Below are 19,498 nucleotides of genomic sequence, written 5' to 3' on the forward strand. Positions count from 1 at the left end.
ACACCACGTGGCCACATCACACCCTCCACGGGGCAGCCTCCGCTGTCCAGGGCCTGAGCCACAGCAGGCCACATGCCCACACAGCCTTAGCAAATGCAAAAGCAACCGTGTGACAGAGGCACTTCCTGGAAAAATAAACAGGGAGCCACTCTGCCCTCTGAGAATCAGGTCAGTGGATACTCTGCAGAGCCCTCTCAAGTCTGCTGCCCAGAGGGGAAGAGCGCTGGGCTCAGAGTCATTGGCTCATGGGACTGGGGCTGGAAAGGACCCCAGGTCTCACTTTGTAGCTGAGGAAACTGAGGGGAAATGAATTGCCCAAGGTCATGTAGGTAGTAAGGGAAAGAGGCAGCATTTGAACCCAGGCCCTCTGATTCCAAATCCTCCTTTCTATGACTCCAAGTGATTGATCTTGGGATAAGATGGTTCACTCCACTTACTCAGGAAGAGCCTAGCTGCACTTTCAAACCAGATGTTAAGGGGATGTCTGACCTGATCCTAGGGCCACGGGCAGGTCATTGCCCTTTCCAAATCTCAGTTTCCTTGTCTGATGAAAATAGATGGACATATCTGATAAAAATGCATCATTTGGAAAGACTGAAGTCCCCACTGGGGTCATTGGGCCAATGGTGGGGCAGCCTGTGTGTCACTTTTACTGGGGCTATTCAAGGACAAGGAAGAAACAGGCCCTTTTGACCCTGGAGGGTCTGGCCCAACACTGCTTCCTGCCCTCTTCACCTAGAGCCTTCACCCCCACGGCCTTGCAGCCCAGGCATCCCCACCACCCACCCAGAGCGTCGGGCCATCCAGGCAGACAAGATGCTTCTCCGGCCGCCGTCCTCACAGGCATTGAGTGAAACTTCCTCAGCTGGAATTGCACTTTTTTTTCTGAGAGTATAATTTTAAGTTCTCCTAACTGGGCACATGTCATGCAGGTAAGATTTCTGAAGTGAATTTGCAAAGTCATAGACTGAAGCAGCATTCTCCATGAAAAGGAAAATCCCTTATGACCAAACCACCCCTCATGGAAAGGTTTTTGGAGGAAACAGCTTTACAAGTTCTCAGGACAAACCACTTGGAAAGACTGAAGAACTCAAGGCAGTGACCAGCCACGGTTCCAGAGAACCAGTAACGATGTTGCCCACCTCTTGGCAGAGAAGAGATGGACTAATACGCAGAACCATTGCCAACACGGAAATTTGTTTTGCTTTATTGTCCATGTTTGTACATGTTAATTGAGAAAATGAGTGACTGAATGAAGAGAGAAAGGCAAGGTAGAGACGGTCCCTTTGGGTCCAGAGACAGCCCGCTGGCCAGGCACAAGCTGAGGCTCTGATCTCTTCTTGCTTGGGTGATTCACAGTCCATCAGGACCGGTAATGGATGCTCAGGTCAAGCTGGACACGCCAACAGGGTGACCACTCAGATGGGTGCACACGGAGGGGAGCCAGAGGATGGAGTACTGGCCTCTGAGTCAGAAAGACTTGAATTCAAATCCTGTCCCAGACAGACACTTAGGCAAGTCACTGAAGCTGTAGGGAGTAAGGTAGCACTTACCTCACCAGATAAAAGGAGTTAATATTTTGTAAAGCACTCTGCGAACTGTATGTGAAGCTGTGTGTATGTGCCAGCTAGTATTATTATTGATGTGGGGGAGGAAGAAAGGAAGTGGTAACAATGTGAAGTCCAAGCCTGCTCTTAGTTCTATGGTCCCACCTCATCAGCAGGCCTGACCCTAAGGTGGTGATTATAGTATGGGCAATGTCTCCCTCTGCTTCCTTCGAAACAATCATGGCAAAAAAAAAAATTAAAGAAAATATAGGAATCTTTTAATTTTATCAAATACAAGAAAAACAGAGAAGAAAACTGCAAGAAACCACTCTGCGTCCTGAACCCGGCTGCCCAGATCCTGGACTTGCTACTGCTGCTCACTCTCAAAGCGATTGTTTTCCATTCCCTCTCGCTCCCTGATAATTTGTGCAATGAGGAGTGGGGAAGTGGGAAGGCCACACAGCCAGGCATCAGCCAGAAGTTCTAAACAGAACTAAAGGGTCATCAGGTGACTCAATTAAATGTGACATTTTGGGTAGACAGCTGAACCACTTCATGACATGACTTACCATGAGCTCGTGCCAGTTGACCCAAGGAGCTCAGCAGAAGTCCTGGGAACAGAGCCAGGACTGGGCAAATAGGCAGCTGTCCAGTGTGTGACACTCAGGATGGGGCCAGAGGGACTTTCTAATAGTATTTCTATAAAGGCACATAGTTTCAGTGCCAGAAAATTCCATTTTTATTTTGTGATCATTCAGATTTCATGTGCTACAGAGAAGGCACAAATTCCCTGGTGAGAATTAAGAGGGAGGGCCACAATTTCCACACTTTGCTGGGACGCAAAGGCCTCTGTAGAAAGGCCCTTGTCAGAATGGGGGCTGTATCATTGTATGTCCTACGGCTTGACACCCCAAGTGTGGTATCATAAGCTACTTAGCCTGGTAACGTGGCCAGAGAGGTTCTTGCTAAAAAGAGGATTGCTCAGGTGTAGACACACAGCACAGAAGTCCCCTCTGACTGCCAGAGGAGACGAAGGCCTTCCCTCTGCTGCAGTGAGAGAACGTCCCTCCTGACCCCAGAGCTGGAGCTGGGGGCTGGCTCATATGGCCACACTGTTGGGGACCCGGTCCGGGGACAGGTAGTAATAAGGCAGCTTCTTATTCTTGTTCCGCTCAGTGATCCCGCCGACAATGACATCAAGGTTCTTACGGAACTTGACCATGGCCTCCTTGACCGGCTTCTCGATGAAATGCTCCTCTGGGTACATGCCCAAGAACAGCTGATGGGCCAAGGTACACGTGCACAGGTCAGGCCTTGCCTCCAGAGCCTCTCTGCCCACTCTCACCCCACCCGGGAAAGCCCACCTGCTGCCTCCTTTCCAGACCACTCACACCTTCCTCTGCGTTCTCCATAGGTGCTACTGCCTAGAACGAGGCAATAATTCAGACATTCATTTAGGGCCTACGATGTGCCTGGCGTGGTGCTCACCGCTGAGGACCCAAAGATAAAAAATGAAAGGGTGCCTTGGGGCCCTAGGCAAGTCACCTCTGGGCTTCAGTTCCTCAAAATGAGGAACATGGGGGGACCATAATGCTCCAAATCTATAATGCTATGAATCCCTTGCCCTTGAGCAGTTTACATTCTGGTGGAAATAAAATGTAAGTGACGGGGGAGAGAGAACTGAATTTAGATCCAGAAGACCTAGCTTGGCCCTTGCATAGGCTGTGTGACCTTGGGCAAGTCACTGAACCACACGCCCTCTTAACCTCGGGCCCCTCCAGATCACATAATCAGGAGGGACTTAGGTGGCCATTGAATTGAACCAGTTCCTGAAAAGAAACTCCACTGCAATGCATCCTCCAAGTGGTAGCCAAGCACCTTCTAGTGATGGGGAACTCATCACCTCCCAGGAAGCTCATTCCTCTTTTGGCTCACCTCAGCTTCTCCAGGTATAAAATGAGGGGATGATGCCTCACAAGATAGATGGCTGAGAGGACTGATGAGCTAATGGACATGAAGGGTTTTGTATGGGCACAAATTATGCTAGGTGAGGCAGTGGTTAGAACACCCAGACCTGGAGCCAGAAAGACTCCTCTTAATGAGTTCAAATCTGGCCTCAGACATTTATTAGCTGTGTGATCCTGGACAAGTCACTTCACCCTGTTTGCCTCACTTTCCTTATTTGTAAAATGAGCTGAAGAAGGAAGTGGCAAACCACTCCAGTATCTGCCAAGAAAACCCCAAATGGGGTCACAAAGAGTCAGACATGACTGAAACAACAAAAAGTCCAATAAAGCTCTGGGTCTAGAAGCAAGAAGACCCGAGTGTGAATCCTGTTGCTTCAGACACTTCCTCTTTGTGGGACCCTGGGCAAGCTTTCTACATGTAAAGTTGGGGTCATAACAGCACCTCCCTTGTAGGGCAGTCGTGAGGATCAGATGGGACAAGGTTTGTGAGGCGCTTTGCAGACATTAATAGTGCTATGTAGCAATTTCTCCCGCATCGACTGCCTGGCTCTTTCCAAACGCTATGTTTGCTTTTGTCCAAACTGGTGACTCGCTTGGGGAACCCTCGGCAAGGAAGCCCCCTCCCAGGACATTGGCAGCTGCTCAGGAATTTGGTCTTGGCCCATTGCCTAAAGCAGAGGCATCCAGTATGAGGCCTGTCACTCCCCAGTGCAGCCTGAACCAGATTACAATGGGATTGGGAAGTGTTTAACAAGATAACAAAAATAGAGCGGAACGCAGACAGTGTTAATAGGGGGTTCTCCTTTCAGCAGCCCCATTTCTGTTTGGATTTGATTCCACTGGTGCCCGGGGCACGTGGCCAACATGTATTAGGAGCATGATCGGAAACCAGGTCTTCCTCTACTGTCTCCACTATGCCGTGTGTGCCTCTCCCTAAATAGATAAAGAAGGGCAAACAATTTTAGACCTACCTCATTTTCCTGGAACTGGCTCAGGGCCCATACAGCTCCCAAATGCCAACAGGAGCGCCCCCGGTCTGGCAGCGTTTCCACTATCTTCTCAATGGTGACCACGCCCTTTTCTGTTGGGGGAGGCGCCCGCATGGTCGGTGGCGCATTAGGAATCCAGGAGCACCAGTCATACTGTTCACCGAGAGACAGACAGACAGGAGGACATGGCAGCACTCAGAGTTTGTCATTCACAGGTTTTCTTTCTGTCCTCATTTGAGTAACTACCACCTTCTAATTCAGTATCAGGTTTTTGTTAAGTACCTACTATGTGCAAGCAGATCACTCAGGGGATTGAGGTGCAAAGACAAACCAGGACATCAGGTAAGTATGACCAGATCATCTGAGTCTCCTTGGGGCTCAGAGGGGAAGTGATGGTCGAGGTAATGGTGACAGTTTGACTTGCCTGGTAAACACCACCTCCTGTCTCTCCCTGGCTATGCCTTGCTGCTTCAGCTAGGCTGGCTTGCCTGCCCTATGGGTAGGTGGCAGTGGGTTGGCAGTTAGTAGAAGGGCTGGCCCCTTCTCCACAAGGCTTGATCCCCTGCAGGTTGGCTTTGTGAGGTAGGTTGGAAGCAGGACCATTGGTTTGGAGGTGCTGCTGTTGCGATGAGTGAACAAGAGATGACAGAGAAAGCAGAATTCTATTTTGTGGGGTTTCTTTTTTCTACTAAGGAGATCAGTTATCAGACTGGCAAGGATAAACCAAAAATGGTCAATAGAGAATTGACTCCTAAGGTAAATGAGGAGAGTGTCTAGTGATTTCAGGACACTAGGCTGTAATGAGTAGCATCCCAGGATAGTGAAAGCATTGGTCAGTCTGATTGTTGAGCTGCTATTTATTGTTCATCTGTGAGAAAAAAATTCTACAGAATAGGAGCAGACCAAGGAGATGCTGGAGACAGGGCATCCCTGGATTTCAGCTTGGCATTTGCCAAAGTCTCCCCTGAGGGACAAGATGGAGAGTATGAACAAAATGAGGGAAGAGAAGAGGTGCCACTGGACTGGAGAATGCAAATGTCCAACTTTCAGAAAAGACGATGAATGAATGAAAATGTATAAGCACTTTCTATGTGAAAAGAGAAGATGGTGAAGTCTACATACTAAACTAGTTGGATAAACTTGCCAGATTCCTGGCAAAATTCCTAAAGTGTGTCTTAGAATGGGGGCTGGCAATGAGAGCCAGCACAGGCTCATTGTGAACAGGCCAATCCAGACTGACCACCTTTCCTTTATTGACAGGAGGGAGCATGACACGCAGATGGATCAGTATTTACATAAACAGTTGAGGAGGCACTACACAGTACTGAGATGATTTCTAAAGGTTCAGAGAAGTGATTGGTTTGGTCTTATGGCCAGATGATCTAAAAGGATGGAAGGCTCTTAAAAATGAATCATTCTGATAATATAATAGTGAATGTGATCTTGAGAGGGAAGAAACTGGGTAGGGATCTAAAACACTTGACTAATATGGCTGCACAGGGAGCTCTCTGATAAGTACATGCATACGCAAGTTGAGAGGTGGGAGCCATGGGCAAATACAAAGCAGCTGCATGAATGCCACTGTTAGGAAAAAATGGCAGGAAAGCTAAAGCTCAGAATTCACTGAAACTTGTGAAAATGCTAAAGACAATAAAAAGAACTTTTTAAAGATATGTTTGGGACAAGAAGGAAAACAAGGAAAGGGTAGGTCTGTTTTGCAGCAGATGGTCTGGTATACCCAAAAGACCAAGAGAAAGCAGGATTATGTTTGTACTCCAGTTCGTACTTCTACCTCCTATTCAATAATGATTTTCAAATTGGAAAAAGAACAAAGTGGGTCAAGAATGAAGCCCAAATTTAAAAAAAAAATCTCTGCATAAAATATCTCTGATAAAAGTCTAATACAAAAAAAAAAGGGAACTGACAGAAATGTATAAAACCAAGAGCCATTCCCCAGGGCAGAGGTATTCAAAGGACATGAGCAGTTTTCAAAAGAATCGTAAACTATTAACAACCATGTGGGAAAATGTTCCAAATCACAAATAAGAGAACTGAAAACTGAAATTACTCTGAGGTTTCATCTCTCACCCATTAAATTAGCAAAGATGATAAAAGATGTGAATTGTCAATGCTGGAAGGGCTGTGGGAAGACAGATGTACTAACACATTATTCGTGGGGTTGGTGATTGGCCAACTGGATGAATTGGCCCAATCTCCTTCTGGAAAACAAGTGACTAAACTCCTTGAAAATTCTCTTTGAGCCAGCAACGCCCTTAAAAGGCATATACCCCAAGGAGGACAAGGACAGCAAGAAAGGCCTCTTACAATGGTGCTTTCTGTGGTAGCAAAACACTGGAATCAAAGTGGCTGCCTATCAATTACAAATGGCTGCATAAATTGTGGCACGCAAATTTAACAGATTATTGAATATTAGATACTACAAAGATGAGGACTGCAAAGAAATATGGGAAGACTTGTATGAAATGATGTGGGGTGAAGAAAGCAGAACCACAGTGGCTACAATAAAGTAGATGAAAACAACATTGATTAATTGCAAATAACATCTGCTGTGGGAAGAATGGAGGATGTAATTCATTTGCTTTTTCTTGGCAGGGATGGGATGCTGTGGTTGCGTAATTGTCAGAATTGGCTCCTTTGGCCCTTGATTATGATTAACTGGTTTGTTGATAAGGAAGGGCTCATTGGGTGGGGATGGGCTGGGAAAGTATCAGATAGGGAAACTGCAGCCCAGGAAAATGAAGGGATTTGCCTAAAGTCATGCAGATAAGTAGCAGCAGAACCAAAAGTAGAATCTAGGGCTTCTTTACTTCTAGGGCACTGTTATTTCCACTGTAACATGATCACTATAAGCACATGTTCCAAAGATTCTCATGGGGAAAAGAAAGTAGAACTGGGACCAATGGGAAGTCTCAAGGAAGTGAATTGCAGCTCAAGATAAGGAAGACATTCCTCAGCAATCCTAAAGTGGCCTGGGCTACCACAGGAAGTAGTGAATTCAATAGATAATTGGAGGTCAGATGACAGTAAGGATACAGTCAAGGGGTCCACAGCACTGGGCAGAAACTACGTGATCTCTGAGGTCCGAAGACCATAGATCTAGAGTTGGAAGGGACCTCAGTTGTTAACAAGTTCAACTCCATCATTTTACAGACAAGGAAACTGAGGTCCCTGGAGCTTTAAGTGTTTGCCCAAAGTCATACAAGCAGCAAATTTCAGAGCCATCCATGAAGTCCATGACTCATAAGTTTATGACCATTACTGACCTGTTCTAATGCTTATTTGTCCTTTGCACCAAATAGCTTCCTCCTCCCACTTTTGAGTTATCTAACTGCAGCCCTTCCAGCAGCTGGTACTATTGGCTTTAGCCAGACAGAATTCACTGAATGGAGCCTCCAACAAGTCTACTTGACCAATTGTGGTGGAAGAGCCATTACGAAGCTTCGCTAGTTCACTCTTCACACAGCAAATGGACCTTGTTGAATGAATGAATGAATGAACGAAAAAGAATTTTTCAAGTGCCTATTATGTTCCAGGCACTGTGCTGTCTTGGGGATGCAAAAATCCCTGCCCTCAAGGGGTTTACATTCAAATAGGAGAAGTCAACATATGGAGGTGAAGGAGAGATGTCCAGGAAGGGGTATGTTGGTCTGGAAAATTATATAGATGGTGAGAGCAGCTGCTGGGCAACTGATTGACTTATCCTTTCCAGGAATGGTAGTGTTGATTTGATCCCTGTCCAGAGCTAAAGGTGGGAAGCAAAGGGGGATTGGGTCTAGATATGAGCTATTTTTGGAGATTCCTCCCCAATCTCCCAGATCCCAGGGTGAGAGCTAGAGTCTGAGGGTCTGAGGCCAGAAGCTGGATTAAGGAGGCAGAAGATGAAGATAGCTGGAGAGCAGCATGGTGGGCCTAAGCAGGTCTGGCCCTTTCTTGGTAGCTTGGTACTCAGTGCTCAAAAAAGTAACTCCAAATTCTGGATGGCTTTGGGGTCACCAGAGTGACCTTCACTGGGTTTGGCTTGGGATGGACTTAGGGGATCTTCTCTGGTCCACAAATGACTCTGGACAAGCAACTTTTTCCATGGTCAGCTCAAGAAGCTGGAGTACCTCCCCAGACAGTTGGTTAGTTATCTTACGACCCTCTGGGATGGCAGCCTCACAGCTGGTCTGGATTCATTGTTTCTCCCGGAAGCCATTGTTCCTAGGAGTCAGATCCTAGATGGTGTCTGCTTCCCTTTTCTTTTTCAGTCTAGACTCAAATCCTGAGGAAAGCCATATGGCTCATGGCAGCTCCAATGAGGAGAAAGCAGTCACTAAGCCCTCCCAAAGATCCAAATGTTTGGCATGAATTCATTTGTGGATTTTGTTATATCCAGGAACAGTAGAATGTGAGCTCCTTGAGGGTAGGCCCTGCCTCACTTTTGTATTTGCATCTCTAGTGTATAGCACATAGTAGGGGTTTAATAAATGTTTATTAATGGACCAAATGATGTCTAGCCTTTGGTGTTCTCTGTACCCAGATTGTTTGATACACAAGACTTTACCAGGAACACACAAAATATGAGAAAACAGATTCACATAAAGAAAGTCACCCAAGAACACAGGTCCTCAGAGCTGTCCTGCTGTGCTGCCAAGAGGCTTTGCCTGGCTCTTTCCAACACACTCAGCTCTTAGAGATGAGTATAAGGACAGGTCTAGAGATGGCACCTGAGGCCTGAAGTCTCTGTGATGTTGCAGGCTGCTTGCAAGCAGCCTCACAGTGGAGGTACATTGGCTGTGCCCTTGTCAAGGCCACAGGCAGCACACAGTCCAATAGCCTCATCTCCTTGATTGTGATAAAAACCCTGATGTCTACTTTTATACCTTTACTTAGGTTATTACCTTTCAGGTATGCCTTCTCTGATCCTTTCTGCCTCCTTAAAGTTGTTAACATTCTCTTAAAATGTGTCTTAATATCCAGTTCCTCCACGAAGCCTTTCCCTGATAACTCCATGCCATATTAATTTTCATCAATGAGTCTGCATGCACAGGTTCACACATACTGGGGCACTGGGATTTCATTAGTGTGGTTACTCCTCCCAGTGATACATATCATGCCTTTTTAGGTACAGATTGTCATATTTTGTTTTCAAGTTGTTCAGCATGTATAAGCCTTCTCCTCCCTAAATGACTTGAAGATAAGGACTGAATCATGAACACAATCCCCCCAAAGCACCACCCCAATGTTGAGTATGTGGTGAGTCACTGACGCTGACGGAGCTTCCCACCATGCCAACATGCCCCCCATGCCCACTCCAGGGGCATTTCTTCTCCACACTCCATCTTCTGCTATGTAAACCACTGTGGCCTCCAGTAGACTCAGCTCCCTCCCCCTCCGTGTACCTCGTAGGTGAGTATTCTATACCTGGCCAAAATTCACAGCAGCATGCTGAGCAGAAGCGGTAAAGATCACCACTGTCAGATACTCTGCTAGTTTTTCCCTGGTCTTGATGGACTTGGGGAATCCTGCAGAGAGAAATAAAGAAGGCTGGTGAGCATTGAGCTGGATCATTTTCCCAGTTGATGAAGGGAGCCAAGACCTACAACTGGAGCAGTTGTGTGCCCCACTGAAGGCAGGGCATCTCAACAAAATCTCATCTTTCAATAGGCAGAAGCAGGAATGGGGAGTCCTGTACCAGTCAGTACCGGGCAATCACAGGGAAGTGACTTTCAGCTTACGATAAGGAAGAAATTCCTCAGCTTTCCAGAAGTGGTCTGGGCTACCTCAGAAATGGTGGATTGGTGCCTATAACTAAACAAAATGGGCTGAGGCGTGAACACACCTGAAACTTGGTCCGAGCCACAGAACTTCTTGTTTCTTTGACTCTGACCCACCCCACTATAGTCTGGGTCCCCCACAGGAAGGGAGTCTTAGCTTATATGAATGAGTGGCATGGGATTTGTGGCGCCCCAAGGAGGTGGTTAAGCTGGAGTGGGTTCGAGCTTTTATTTCTGATTTAGGCACCTAGTGGCTGAATATGTACAAGGTCCTGGAATATACCAAGTAACTTAGGTCTTGCTGTTCATTCTTGCCAGGTGTATACCAACTAGTCTTAGAGGTCGAGTCAGTTCTGGGAACTTCCCTCTGCTACTCTGAGGACATGAGTTTAGACCATGGTCTAGGTCCCAGGGGTCTGGCTTGGCCACATTTGGTATTCAGGTGCTGTCTGAGGGGGGCCACAAAAAAGTCTCAAACAGAATTGGGCTCTTATCCTCTTCCCTGAATCAAACCAGCACCCAGGGACATCTGGGATGAGGCTAGGGCTGGATCTTTTGGAGTTATTCCAGATAAAACTATTGCGACTGTTCTGGTCCTCCAGCTTGACCTGGATGCTATGGATCAGGCTATGGGAGGTGGGGAAAGGGGCATAGGATTTTAGGTAGAGTATTCATTTTGGGGATGTCTGCATGACAGTATAGACCAGTCCTCATCATCAAAGATACAAGTGACATACAAGCGATTGATACCTGGCGTATTGCACTCTTCAGAAGTCTCCTGGAGACAAGTTTGTATGGGGGTACAAAGAAACTGTATTACAGCTGACTCAGCTTTGGTCTCACCTCTCAGGAACATGGATACTGCTACTGTAGAGCTGGAAGAGGCTTTGGTCTCTAGCAGCTGAGGGTGGGGGAAGGGGGGAGGGAGGGAGGGAGGGAAGGATCCATGAAAGCAAGACAGTGGGAAGGGGAAAGATTTGAGAGGGATGGCTACAGGAATGGCTTATGAAAGACAGAGCCCTCCTACCTGAAGCCTTCTTGCCCCTCATCCCATAGACATAAACATCATTCACAAAGTCCTGGAGCTCCATGTCCTCCATCACCACCTCATCACTCTCATAGTAGATCTCCACTATTTCCATTGTGAAGCTGAAGAGAAAGGGAGAAGCCATCATGTCCTATGCATAACACTCATCTATCCATATGATGTTAGATTGGGACAGACCCTTCATCTCAAGAGTGGTCACATTCCACTCTCTTATTTTGGGTGGCTGCACACAACTCCCCTGGGAACAATAAGGGAGGTGGCTGGGTATGGGGGACAGAGCACCTGGGTTCAAATCCTGCCAATGGGACCCTTCAGCACCTCACTTAACCTCCAGTGTCCTCATCTATAACATGAGGTGGCTGGACTAGAAGGCCTGCAAGGTCCCTTCCAGCATAGATCTCTGATCTTTGATCAGTAGATGCTCTTTCCCTTTCCTCCACCAAGGAGGAAGAATTACCAAGGAGGAAATTAAGTAGGTCTCTAGGGTTGCACAAGGCTAGACTTCTCACCTCCGTATGGCTTCCCAGACCTTGAGGCCGTCATCCCGGTAGAAGTAATATGGAATATCTTCTTTGCTGTCCATGCCTCTGGCCTTGATGTACTCAGGGAAGAGCAGGGATTGGTAAGTCAGATCCTTCATGGCCCTCTGCACCATCTGCACATGTCCTCCACCCCCAGTGGCATTGGCCTTCAACAGGAGAAATACTCATCACTCTTATTCGTGTAGGGCTCAAAGGTTTGCAAAGCACTTTACAGACATGGCATTTGATCCTTGCAACAATCCCGTGAGGTAGGTGCTATTACTATCCCCATTTTATGAGAGAGGAAACTGAGGCACACAGAGGTTAAGAGACTTATCTAGGGTCACACAGCTAGTAAGTATCTGAGGTGGGATATGAACCCAGGTCTTGGTGATTTCAAGTTCAACATTCTGTCTATTAGACTACATTGCCATAAGACTTACACTATCACAGGACCATATATTTAGAGCTAGAAGCACCTTAAAGGTCATCTATTTTCACTCCCTCACATAAGAAATGAGAAAGTAAGACCTTGAGAGTGTACATAACTTGCCCAAGGTCACACAGGTAGTAAGTGGCAGAACCAAGATTTGAACCCAGGTCCTTTGACTCCATCTCCAGCCTTCTTTTGACCACACACACAAGTGCTGGCGCACAAAAAGTACCTTCCTGTCTTCCTTGAGGATTCCATTCTCATCTTCCATTAAAGATGCTGACTAGTGTTAGGAATAAATGGAGCTTACCTTAAAATGATAAGTACTATTTATCTAAAACCATCAGCAAGCATTATCTGTAATGGGGATAAGCTAGAAGCCTCCCCAATAATATCAAGGGTGAAGGAAGGATTGTCCATTCTCACCTTTATTATTTAATTTTGTGCTAGAAATGTTAGGTATAGCGATAAGAGAAGAAAAAGAAATTAAAGGAATCAGAATAGACAACGAGGAAACAAAACTATCACTCTTTGCAGATGATATGATGTTATACTTAGAAAATCCTAGAGAATCAACTAAAAAGTACTTGAAATTATTAATAACTTTAGCAAAGTTGCAGGATACAAAATAAACCCACGCAAATCATCATCATTTCTATATGTTACCAATAAAATCCAGCAGCAAGAGATAGAAAGAGAAATTCCTTATAACTATAGACAATATCAAATACTTAGGAGACTGCCTGCCGAAACAAGCCCAGGAACTGTATGAAAACAACTATAAAACACTTTTCATACCAATAAAGTCAGATCTAAACAACTGGAAAAATATTAATTGCTCATGGGTAGGCCAAGCCAATCAATATAATAAAAATGACAATTCTACCTAAATTAATCTATTTATTCAATGTCATACCAATCAAATGTCAAAAAATTATTTTATAGAGCTAGAAAAAATAGTAATAAAATTCATCTGAAAGGATAAAAGCTCAAGGATATTAAGGGAATCAGTGAAAAAAATCACAAGAAGGTAGTCTAGCAGTACTAGCTGTCAAACTATATTATAAATCTGTAATTATCAAAACAATCTGGTACTGGCTAAGAAATAGAATGGTAGATCAGAGGAATAGATTAGATACAAATTACATTATAGTAAATGACCATAGTAATCCAGTAAATGATAAACTCAAAGATCCAAGCTTTTGGAACAAAAACTCATTAGTTGATAAAAACTGCTGGGAAAACTGGAAAATAGTATGGCATAAAGTAGGTATAGATCAACATACCTCATCATATACCAAGATAAGGTCAAAATGGGTACATGATTTACACCTAAATGATAATATCATAAACGAATTAAGAGAGCATAGAATAGTTTATCTGTCAGATTTATGAATAAAGGAAGAATTTAGGAACAAAGAAGATATAGAGAGCTTTACAAAATACAAAATTAAAAAGTTTTTGCATAAAGAAAACCAATGCAACCAAAATTATAAGGAAAACAGAAAACTGTGTGTGGGGGGGGAATTTGCAACAAGTATCTCTGATAAAGGCCTCATTTCTCATATATATAAAGAACCGAGTCAAATTTTTAAAAATACAAGTCATTCCCCAAGTGATAAATGATCAAAAGATATGAACAGGCAGTTTTCAGACAAAGAAATCAAAGCTATCTATAATCATATGAAAAAATACGCTAAATCACTACTGATCAGAGAAATGCAAATTAAAACTACTCTGAGGTACCACCTCATACCTATCAAAGTGGCTAATATGATTAAAAAAAAAAGAAAATGTTGGATGTTGGAGGGCATGTGAGAAAACTGGGACACTAATGCACTGTTGGTGGAGTTGTGAACTGATCCAACCATTCTGGAGAGCAATTTGGAACTATACCCAAAGGGCTATAAAACTGTGCATACCCTTTGATCCAGCAATACCACTGCTAGGTCTATATCCCAAAGACATCCAAAAAAAAATGGAAAAGGACTTGTTTGTATAAAAATATTTATAGCAGCTCTTTTTGTGGTGGCTAAGAATTGAAAATCGAAGAGATGCCCATCAATTGGGGAATAGTTAAACAAGCTGTGATATATGATTGTAATGGAATGTTATTATGCTGTAAGAAATGACAAGCAGGATGATTTCAGAAAAGCCTGGAAAGACTTACATGCACTAATGCATAGTAAAGTGAACAGAACCAGGAGAACATTGTACACAGTAACAGCAACATTGTACAATGAAGAACTGTGAATGACTTAGCTGCTGTCAACAATACAATGATCCAAGACAATCCCAAAAGACTAATGAAGCATACTATTCACCTCCAGAGAAAAAACTGATATTGATCAAATACAGACTGAAGAATGCTATTTTTCATTTTCTTTATTTCTTCTTTTATTCAAGTTTTCTTGTACAAAATGACTAATGTTTTACATAACTGTACATGTATAACCTATATCTCATTGCTTAACCTTGGGGAAGGGGAGGTAGAAGGGAAGGAGGGATAGGGTTTGGAACTCAAAACTTTAAATAAAAATGTTTTTTAAAAAATTTTTTAAAAAACATGCTCACTAGTGAAATAAACACTTGAAAGACATCCCTGCCTCCTCCCTTCCAGAATCAAAAAGGGGAAATCATGATTGACCTCAACACTGACTGAGTCCCTGCCATGGGCTAAATAGAGGCTTTGGAGGTAAGAGGAGAATGCAAAGAGGACTAGGACATGGTCCTTCTCTCTTGAGGACCTTAAAATCTCGACTTCCCCATTCCTACAGAAATCACCCAAGCTGGCAACATGTTTGATTCCTTTCTCATTCTCTCAAGTCCCCATAACCAGGCAATCATCAGCCCTCCACCATGCCCATCACATCCATTGTCTCTTTTCTATTCTCATTGCTACCTACTTCAGTTAAACCCTTGTCACCTATTTGGTGTTATATTGCAGTAATTTCCCAACTGGTCATTGGCCAACTCACCAGCACTTACTCAGCCCTGAATTACCAAGGCCAAGGAGAGTGGAAGTTATCACTAAAGGCTATCAGCAAGTTCACTTCCAAAGCAGCATCCACCCAGCCCTCTGTCCATCACCACAGAGCCTATGCCCCAGCATGACATGACATATGATCCTCCAAGCCATCACTGATTTTGACCTACTGTGCCCTGGCACCGCATCCTTAGAAGACTGTGATGTAAAGGATCAGGAGGGAAATGTCTGTGCCTGTCACAGGCTTCTCAGAACCAAAGACTTCCATAACCATGTGACTTTGCCTCTTACCATCAACCCTCTTTTCTCCAGTTTCGATCTACATAGCACTTCAATCAATTTATTTATTCAATAAGGATTTATTAAATGCTTAACCTTTTGCCAGGTTCTGTGTTAGACGTTATAATACAAAGCTGAAAAATGAGACAATTCCTGCCTTTAAAGAGCTTACATTTTACCAAACATGTAACACATGTAAATAAATATAGAACATATACTAAGTAAATACAAAATAATTTTGGGAGGACACTAGCAACTGCGGGGAAAATCAGAAAAAATTTGGAGTTCAGGAGATGCCACTTCCCTTGTCCTGTGGCTGGCAAACCTCACAATCTTCTTAGTCCTTGCAATTCCGTCACCATCTACAGAAACTCCTTTGTTCTACTTCTCTTCACTCATTCCTATCCGTTTCTGCCCCATTTCTTCCTAGATCCTCTCTTCTTTTGCTCCCCATTCCATTGTGGCCCTTGGGCACCCCGTTAACAAACTCTTCCTTCATCCAGATCTTTTCCTCTTTCACTCTTTTGTCATCTTCATGGAAATCCAGCATTCTTCTCATTCCTTCTCATCCTTTCTCCAGTGCTGATTGCCAAGAGGAGGAGCTGGCCTGCCCCATACTCTCTATAGCCACTGCCTGATGCTGCCGTCCCTCAGCACCCTAAGATGAGCTCCAAGGAAAAGCAATGGATGAGGCCCAGGGCTTCCCAGGGTATGCTCACTGGTAGCCCTCCCTCCCTCGCCTCCCCCCTAAATTACATGTTTTGAACTTATTCATCTGGGTATATGTTCTTTCTCCTCAGGATAATTTAAGTTCCTTGGAAGCAGAGATGATTTAATTTTTGCCTTTCCAACCCTAATGACTCACACGGTGCCTGGCAATAAATGAGCATTTCTTCAGCATGCTCTAATACACAGTCATTGAACTGAGCTGAAGTGACTCCATCTCTGCCTACATCCTTGTTGTTGCCAGCTGTTGGCTTTTGGGTTGCTCTTCCTCCTTTCTTAAGGAGGTCAAAAGCCTGGATCACAGCCCCTTCCTCCAGCCCTGCCCTTGCCTCATACTTGGCAAAGTCAGGACTCACAATGATGTCCGTTTAAACATCCTGCTTCCAAACTCATGAACCTCCTTAACTGTCATGGCCTACACTTCCACTCTACTTCTGCTACACAAAAGGGTGGTTCTATCCTAGACTCCTCCATCATCCCACAAACTTTAAAAAATTTTTATTTTGAACTTAAATACAAAAAGACAAAAAAGAACATTTCCAAGTACACAACACAACATAAAAAGAGGATTCAATATGCCATGAATTTCCATTTCAAACTGTTGACTTTTTTGGAAAAACTATGCAATAAATAGTACACATTGTTTTCAAAGCCACCCTGCTTTTCAGTGCTTACTTCTAAGTTTTCTTCTGGTCTTTGCTGTGCACTTTTTATTTTGTTTTCTCCCTCCCTCCCCAACCCACCTTAGAGAAGGCTGCCATTAGACACAAATATGTATGTATATGTAAAACCATACAATGCATAATTCTATCTATCAGTTCTTTCTCTGGATGTTGATAGCATCTTTCTTCATAGGTCCTTTGTAGTTGATTTGAGTATTTATAATAATCATTCAAAGTTGTTCTTAGTACAATATTGCTGTTACTGTGTGCAGCGTTGTCTTGGTTCTGCTCATTTCACTCTTCGCTATTTCGTGCAAATATTTCCACGTTTTCCTAAAATCAATCAGCTCATCATTTCTTATAGCACAGTAATGTTCCATCACAATCATACACCACACCTTGTTCAACCATTCTCCAATTGATGGGCATCCCCTCAATTTCCAGTTCTTTGCCACCAAAAAGAGAGCGGATGGAAATAATTTAAAACATTTAAGTTCTTTTCCTTTCTCCCTAATCAGCTTGGGAAACAGACCTAGTAGTGTCAAAGGGTATAGGTAATTTAATAACTCTTTTTTTTTGCCTTTTTATAGGCAATTGGGGTTAAGTGACTTGCCCAGGGTCACACAGCTAGTAAGTGTCAAGTGTTTGGTCTGAGGCCGGATTTGAACTCAGGTCCTCCTGACTTCAGGGCCGGTGCTCTATCCACTGAGCCACCTAGCTGCCCCTTTAATAACTCTTTGGACATAATTCCAGATCGCCCTCCAAAATGGTTGGATCAGCTCACATTTCCACCAACAGTGAATTAGTGTTTCAATTCTTCCACATCTCCTCCAACATTTGTTGCTTTCTTCTTCATCCCACAGAATCTTAAACCTCTTTGATCTTGAATTCTGACCTTTCTGATCATCAACTCCTAGTCTGACATCCCGACATTCTCCCACCCTCCTCCTAAAGCCATTCTTTGTCTTTCCCATGACCTTGGTCCCTCCATCCTTTCTGTTCTCCCGGTCCAGGGGTAGGGAACCTACAGCCTCGAGGCTACGTTTGTTCTAGGAAGTTTGGATTCAGTCAAAGGGCCACACTTGAGGACCTGGAGGCCACGTGTGGCCTCGAGGCTGCTGGATTCCCACTCCGGTCCCAGTCTATCACCTTGACTATGGCCTCACTTTCTTCCCTTCAGTCTTGACCCAATGATTTTTTTCAATAATTTTATAAGTATTTCCCAGTCTATCCCTGCTCCCTTCTCCTTTCAGTGATCAATCTCTTGGAACAAAGAATAAAAAAGAGGGAAAAACCAGCAAAACTAACCAAAATATTGGAAAAAATCTGACAATATATTTCAAACCCATCATCCCCCCTATGCAAAAAGATTTTGTATATATTTATGCATCTACATATTCATTAAAATGCAACCTCTTTGAAGGCAAGAAAGGTCTCATGTTTTGGTTTTGTATTCCAGTGTCTAGCACAGAGTCTAGCACATGGCAAGCACTGAGTAAATGCTTGTTGAATGAATGAATTGCTTCCCTGTAATCCCTTCAGCCTATAAATCTCTCTTCCCTTTCATTGCCAAACCCCCAGAAAGAGTCCTCCAAGTGCTTCCAAATTCTTACCACCTAATGCCATCTTGATTTCTCCCAATCTGGCTTCTGATGATGCCATTCTACTGAAACCACTTTCTTCAAAGTTACCAATGATTTTACAAATGGCTAAAGACAGCAGCCTTTTCTCAGTCCTCATTTTTCTTGATGTCTTCCCAATTTCTGACATGCTTTCTTCTTGGACATTGTCTCCTCACGTGGCTTCCATGACTCTGCTGTGTCTTGGTGGCTTCTCCCGCCTTTTGGACTACTCTCTTTCAGTTTCCTTTGCTGTTTTAATAGCCATCTGTCCTAAATTTGTGTGCCTGCCAAGGCCCTGCCCTGCTCCTTCTTCTTTATAAAGATGACTCCCAAACCTATTTATCCCATCCATTCCTAACATCTCTTTTGCACTCTAGGCCCACATGAATGATCCCTGAATGGGCCATCAGCCTCTCAAATTCAACATGTTGAAAATAGAATTCATCCTCATTCTCCCTCCTCCAAACTTCTTTACTTCTGTTGAAGGTACCCCCATCCTCCCAGAAATGACCTTTGACTCATCTTTGACTATTCCCTCGCCTTCATACTTCATATACAACCAGGTGCCAAGTCCTGCCCATTCTACTTCCATATTTCTCTAATCTGTTCTCTTCTCTCCACTCACAGAGTCACCAACATAGTTAACATCTTATCACCTCTTGCCTTGGTCACCATGTCTTCAGTCTTTTCTCTCTTCAATTAATGTCACTCCCCTCTCAGAAACTTTCAGTAACTACTCACTGTATAAAAGGCAAACTCCTCAGTCTGGCATTTAAAACTCTCGGGAATCTGGCCCTAACCTATGTCTTCAGCTTCATCTCACCTCTCTCCATTGTGTAGACTGAAGTCCGGCCAAATTGAACTATTTCAATTAAATACTATCTCCTACCTCCCTATGTTTGCGTAAGTCACAGGAGGAATACACTTAACTCTCAGCATCC

At 44.1% G+C, this 19,498-nt stretch overlaps 1 protein-coding gene across 1 annotated transcript in view; it reads right to left on the minus strand.

The window, feature by feature from the left end:
- Positions 1-1,180: 1,180 nt before the first annotated feature.
- The window catches only part of ALOX5 (arachidonate 5-lipoxygenase), a 76,127-nt gene continuing 57,809 nt past the window's right edge, over positions 1,181-19,498 (minus strand). The window contains exons 10-14 of the mRNA XM_020994477.2: positions 11,838-12,016; positions 11,308-11,429; positions 9,928-10,028; positions 4,486-4,656; positions 1,181-2,826 (exon numbers count right to left, since the gene is read on the minus strand). Of these exons, the coding sequence (XP_020850136.1) occupies positions 2,647-2,826; positions 4,486-4,656; positions 9,928-10,028; positions 11,308-11,429; positions 11,838-12,016 (753 nt within the window). The 3' untranslated portion in view covers positions 1,181-2,646. The remainder of the gene's footprint in view (positions 2,827-4,485; positions 4,657-9,927; positions 10,029-11,307; positions 11,430-11,837; positions 12,017-19,498) is intronic.

This window comes from Phascolarctos cinereus, unplaced genomic scaffold (genome assembly GCF_003287225.1).
Source record: "Phascolarctos cinereus isolate Bilbo 61053 unplaced genomic scaffold, phaCin_HiC Scaffold_3;HRSCAF=262, whole genome shotgun sequence".
NCBI lineage: Eukaryota > Metazoa > Chordata > Mammalia > Diprotodontia > Phascolarctidae > Phascolarctos > Phascolarctos cinereus.